At 41.7% G+C, this 6,034-nt stretch overlaps 1 protein-coding gene across 1 annotated transcript; it reads right to left on the minus strand.

Moving 5' to 3' along the window:
* Positions 1–2,710: 2,710 nt before the first annotated feature.
* LOC119429541 (zinc finger and BTB domain-containing protein 7C) lies at positions 2,711–5,703 on the minus strand. Its single transcript, XM_037697152.1, has 3 exons — positions 4,990–5,703; positions 4,246–4,904; positions 2,711–3,481 (listed from the first exon to the last, which is right to left on the minus strand). Exons 1-3 carry the CDS (start codon positions 5,701–5,703, stop codon positions 2,866–2,868), a joined length of 1,989 nt encoding a protein of 662 aa, XP_037553080.1. The 3' UTR covers positions 2,711–2,865.
* Positions 5,704–6,034: the final 331 nt, after the last annotated feature.

The raw sequence follows: 6,034 nt of genomic DNA on the forward strand, positions 1-6,034 counted from the left end.
TTTTTTACACTAGAGGTTTATTCTATATATGAAGCACCAGCAAAAAGGCATTCACGCGCAAACTTTCTGTAAATATCAATAATAATCCCTCTGTTAGAGCACGTCCAGGTGTTCTTTATTGAATCAGTTGGGCTTTTTCAAGCTTAATAAAATATTTTCCATATTATATCTAAATTATTTCACATTTATTGTTTAACAAGATTAAGTTACAAACATGTTTTTAGCTAGAATTTAAGAAAACGTTACTTTTTGGCAGCTGAATCATTGTGAACTTTTGAAGTTCTTTTTCAATTGATTTTTTTTTTCATTTTTAACTAAAACATTTAAACATAATCTGAAGTCATTTTTAAAGTTATTTTACAAACTTTCCAAATATTTGCTGCTCAAGTTACTTTTTTTTTTTTTTGAAAAGAGTTATTCACTTCAGCAGACCCCATAAAAATAAAGATGAACTAATAAAAAAAAAATAACAAGAAGAAAAAACTGAAACAGTTGCTTTTTCATTTATATGAGTTTTATTTATTTATTTGGATCTAACTGCTTCTGACATGACAACAAACCAACAATAAAATGACCCTTTACTGATACTAGAGTTTATCCCTGTGAAGTCTGGAGCTTAAATCTGTGGCGCCCCCTGGTGGTAAGCTTTGTTACTTTTATTATAACTGGTTTTTGAGTTGGAATAAGTAAATAATGATGTGCCAGTAGTGTAAATGAAATTTATCAACATATATATATATAAATAAAATAATGTGAGGAATTTTCTCCCCACCCCTAATTTTTTGTTCCTAATCAAGTTTTGAGGTTTTGCTTCATAGTGACTCATTAAATCAGTAGTTTTTATTTCTCCACTAGAGGTCAGGGCAAAGAAACAGAAGAATTATGGGTAAATAACCCAACCTCTTTAACAGAGCTTCATGGTTTGAACTTATCCATAAAACCAAACAGACCCCCCCCACTCCCCAGAAAACTCTGTGCTCTTCAGTGAAGTCGTTCACCTGAAGATGTTGCATCTAGAACATGTTCCGACTCGTATAAATCACGTATTTCATACTGAACGCTGTTTTTGACTCACCGGCCTTCAGATGTGTTAAGTTATTTAAAGTGAAACATCCGACAGCTCCCACTCCAAATATTTTGCAAACAAAACATAAGTGATAATTGTAATGGCTTGTTTGCTGTCTGTTAGCAAAATACTTCATGACCCACTGGACACATTTTAACACAACAGATTACATTTTGATGCCAACCCAGTTCAAGATGGATGTCACCGCTAATCAACCTAACAGAACAAAAAGAGTTTGTTTTGCATGTTGGGCTAAAATATAGTGAGGTGGTAGCTGAGAGTCGTCCCTAACAAATACTCTGAGCACTAATGGATGACACTGTTCCTCAGATAGAATACTCACTGTTTTATGAAACAATAAAGCTTTTATTGAAGGCTAAGAATTATAAATAGTTGACTGGCAGCAAGCAGCAGGTTACAAAAACAAAACAAAAAAAAGACTTAAAATGCAACAAATTAACTTTTTATCCTCAAATTCCTGTCCATCCCTATTATCGCATGCAAATCATCACTGATGCGTTGTGGATTTTCTAAATTTGTCACTCACACACACCCACGTTCTTGTAAACATACATTTTGGGGACTTTGCATTAACTTGCATTTAATTTCTATAGCCTAACCCTTACCCTAAACCTAACCCCCAATGAGAACATTGGTCCCTACACCTGAAACAAAAACACACGCACATGAAACATGCAGTTTGTAGTGTAACAGAATTAAAACACTGGGACTGCAGTAAAGTTCAACATTTAGTGTCTTTATAAAACAGATTTGCAAAATATAGCCAAGGCTCATCCATTTAAATACACATAAATAGCAAGAAAATACTTTTCCCGTGACAATTCAAATAGTTTTAGCACATATTTATGCACAAACATGAACATTGTATGAAAAAAAATTATAGGCTAAAGCCCTGTTGATTTGTTGGACTGGAAAACCAAAGAAAATTCAACAAATAATTAAAATCATAAAAAACCCACAAGCATACTTTGTAGCTCAAGCGGCCTTTGATTAGTCAGAAATATACATCTGAAGAGACAAGCTTCAAAATATTAAAACGTATTCAAGTCTGTGAAGTATCAAAGTACTCATCTTTGGGTAGATTTCTCAAAGTCTTTAAAGAGCAATATATATTTATATATTTAATATTTGTCATCATCAGCCTTATCACCGTAATTAACACAACGGTCAAATGTTTTCTGTACAATAGTGCAGACGAGGAGCTCGAAGAACAAGACAGTGGAAGGCAGATGAAAAATATCCTGATTTAGGCTTCAGCTGTTTTTTTTTATTTTTATATATATATTTTTTGACATTTATTAACAAATTAGATTGTTTTCATTTATAACACTTGAACAGAGTTATTAACTATTTAACTTTTTTTTGTTTCAATCATCTTTTTGTCAATGAAGCAAAAACCTTTTTGGTACTTAAACCACTTAAACAACTCCTGCTTGTTTTTTTAATTTTTTTTTATTATTCCATACAGATTTTATTATTTTTAAAACAAATTGGATAATTTATGATGCGTTTTGGTGAAAAGAATTCAAAACCTCAGACAAAAATAATACAACAGAATTATAAAGCTTTATCATAACGATTGTCTCCTCTGAAATGTTTTTTTTTTAAAGTCTGTAAACATTAATCTTTGAACTCGGCTGTGTTTTTAAAGATCTGCCTTCCCACAGCCCCATCAGCAGGCTTTTTGAAATCGGTGTCCCTCTTTCACTTTTACAAAAGGTGCTTTAACTTCCTGGAACAGATAGGAGACTTCCTCGTCTCGTCCTTTCTTCTACAGTTTATTTGGCCGACTCGGGGATGGGTGGAACACGTTCCAGCCTCATGGTCCAAGGGTCGGAGGCTGCAGCGTAAAACGGCGCATGGGTAAGCACTTCTTCTCCAGCTAGGGCGAAGGCAAATACTCCCCTCTGCCTCCCAGCCTTCTCCTCCTCTGAGACGTGGTTCCCCTCTGCCTGCCGTTCCTCCCTGCGATCCCTCCCCGAACCGTTCACGCTCCTAAATCCCAGGCTCCTGCTGCCGAGGCCGAGCAACTCCCCGAGTCCCTGACCCTTGACCCCGTGGTATGCAGCTCTTAAGCCCTTCTCCTCCAAGCGGTTGGCTGCAACAGCAGGAGGGCACAGGAAGCTGCTGGTAGGTGCCGAGCGCCAAGCAGCCGGCTTTCGTCCTCTCCGGGGGCGGGAGATGCGGCAGCTCTGGCGTTTGATGTGTCGATGCAGGTGGTCGGAGCGCGTGAAGCTTTTGTAGCAGTGCTCGCACTGGTAGGGACGGACGCCCGTGTGGATGCGCAGGTGGTTCTTCAGGTCGTAGTTGTGGACGAACTTGGAGTTGCAGTGAAGGCAGATGTAGGGGCGCTCACCAGTGTGCTTCCTCATGTGGATCTTCAGTTTGTCTTGCCTGAGAACAGGACAAACAACAAAACAGGTGAAGGGTTTCACAAATGTCAGAGGTGCACTTCTTGGCCCATTTTTCATCTTTTGTTTGACAAAAGAGCCTAAAAACATGTTTTGCTTCATTGTTGCTAAAGCTCTGCTCCACAATACAAGCAGTGGGTGGATGGAGCGAGGAGGGGGCTTTCCACTTTGAACTCTTTGGTATTTAGATGAAATGAAAACAGATTAACCTCATTCAAAAAAGACAAACGGATAAGGTACTTTTCCGTTAACGCTGCTCTTTAATAGAACCAGTGGTGCAGTCTATGTGACACTCGGGCATACGGCGTATACCCACTAGAAAAGCTTAAGAATTTCAGTGTACCCACTTAAAAGTGCCCAATGATACATGACATATAATTAAGCACATGTCATTGATGCGTTAAACGGCAGTTACACGCTTCTGTAACAATCTATCGGTACGCAGAGCTTTGCTTTGGTACCGTTTTATACATTCTATAACGTTTTTAATACAAAGCCAACTGTTGTACAAAAGCTTGTTGTTCATTTATTCAAATATGAGCATCAGAGAAATTTGGAAATGTTCAGTACGCTTAAAAATCTAAATAAATTGACGATTACATTGTACTAACCGGTGTACTTTGGTTTCTAAGCACAGTATACCCACTACAACAATGTAGACTACACCACTGAAGACCCCACTGCTTTGTAGGCAAAATGCACCAAAGTCTGAAAGCAATCTTCACATGGTTTTTGTTCTCCACGTACCTCGTAAACCGCACCTCACAGATAGTGCACATGTATGGTTTCTCTCCTGTATGTGTCCTCATGTGTCGCGGTAGCTTCCCAGCTCCTTGGATGACTTTGTTGCAAATAGGACACTGCTGTGAAGCTTTGGGCTTCATCTTCCTCTCCTCCTCCAGCTGCCAGGGGGGGAACAGCGTACCTAGTTGGGAAGCCGAGCTCAGGAAGTTCAAGTACGACTGGATGTCCGTTTCGTCCTTAATCGGAGCCAGAGAGCGTTCCTCGGACCTTGCTGATCCAGCTCTCATGGTGCCGCCCAAGCCTGACGTGACAAAGTCTTTCAAAAGGTCACCCTGGAGGAGAGTGGGTGGGACTTCCTCTTTCATTTCCTCTTTTATGATCTCTCTTTTCACAACAAGATTGAGGGGTCTCGGGGGCTCAATGGGTGCAGAGGCAGGGAAGGTGTGAGGGAGCCTGGCTTGTGGTGAGGCTGCTGCGTGGGGATGTGTCAGGAGCTGCTGGGGGAAGGCCGGGAACTCTGCTGCCCACATAGAAGGGTAGAAGCTTGGGATGAGAGGAGAAAAGTTGGTCCTCCTGTCCAGTGTTGACATGCGGGGGTACAGGCCCTCCTGGAGGAGAGACTCGATGGAGAAATCCTTCAGAGCCCGACTCTCCATACTCTCCTTCAACACAAAAACCATCATGAGTCATTCAAAGACCTGAGATATGATAAACTTACAAGAGTAAGTCGACATGAACAAACCATACCTGTTTGGCTCTGATGGAGTCTGGAGACTGGGACTGGGACTGGGACGGCTTGGTGTGCGCCTCGAACTGTCGTTGGAACGTGGAGGTGCTCGGAGGCGTTGAGTCCTCTCCTCCTGGAGGCGTCTGCTCTCCCCTGCTCCCCAACGACTGCAGCGACCGCTCACTGACATTGTCCTCCTCATCCTGCTCATCCTTCCTTGACCCAACATCTTCCTCCTCCTCATCCTCCTCCTCCTCGTCTTCCTCCTCCTCGTCTTCCTCCTCCTCACCTTCCTCTTCCCTCCCTCCTCCTTCCCCTCCACCCCCGCTGTCCATGATCTCCAGGCAGACGTTGATGATGCAGGGGATCTCCAGCATCTGCGCTGCGTTCAGGATCTCTTTGACGTTGGACGCCGTTACCGTCAGGGTGGAGGTGTAGGCGAACTCCAGGATGGCAGTGAGGGACTCCGGAGCCACAAAGTCAATTTCATACACGGCAGCGGAGGCGTGATGGGGGTCCCCACTGTCTGTGGTGGCCACCGTGAAGAGCTTCTTGAAGTACTGACTGCAGGCAGCAAGAACGGAGCGGTGGGTACGGTACTCCTGGTCACGCACGATGAGGATGACGTCACAGAGCAGACCGTCACGCCGCTGCTCGTTGAGGCTGCAGAGGACGTCGCTGCTGTGGTTTGGGAAAGGGATCCCGATCAGGTCTTCCTCTCGGTGATGAACCATTGTCCTCCCTCTGTTTCTGTGGTTCATGGAGGCAAAAGACAACAAAGGTCAAACACTGAAAAACCACAGACTTTGTTACATTTCTCCTCCAATTTTAAAATGATTTGCTTTATGTGAAATGTTTGTCTTTTAAAAACCCAAAGTAAATTCAGGATTTCTTATTGTTGGTCTGGATTGAAAACGCCTGCACTATAGATGTTAATGTAATATGTACATTTTCTACCTCTGAAAGTCAAAGAAGCACACAAATAACATATGATTGACACAATATGCTACTACGAAAAATACAAAAAATATTATATATATTTTGTGTGTATATATATATATATAT

This window comes from Nematolebias whitei, unplaced genomic scaffold (genome assembly GCF_014905685.2).
Source record: "Nematolebias whitei isolate Nwh7 unplaced genomic scaffold, NemWhi1 Nwh_scaf_2393, whole genome shotgun sequence".
In the NCBI taxonomy this organism is placed as follows: Eukaryota; Metazoa; Chordata; class Actinopteri; order Cyprinodontiformes; family Rivulidae; genus Nematolebias; species Nematolebias whitei.

Excerpts from the sequence above, each read along its gene's own strand:
- LOC119429541 (XM_037697152.1), bottom strand. The coding sequence starts at position 5,703 with ATGGTTCATCACCGAGAGGAAGACCTGATCGGGATCCCTTTCCCAAAC. Across the intron at positions 4,905-4,989 it reads ACTCCATCAGAGCCAAACAG|GAGAGTATGGAGAGTCGGGC; the intron begins GTATGGTTTGTT and ends TTTGTGTTGAAG. Across the intron at positions 3,482-4,245 it reads TGTGAGGTGCGGTTTACGAG|GCAAGACAAACTGAAGATCC; the intron begins GTACGTGGAGAA and ends TCCTGTTCTCAG.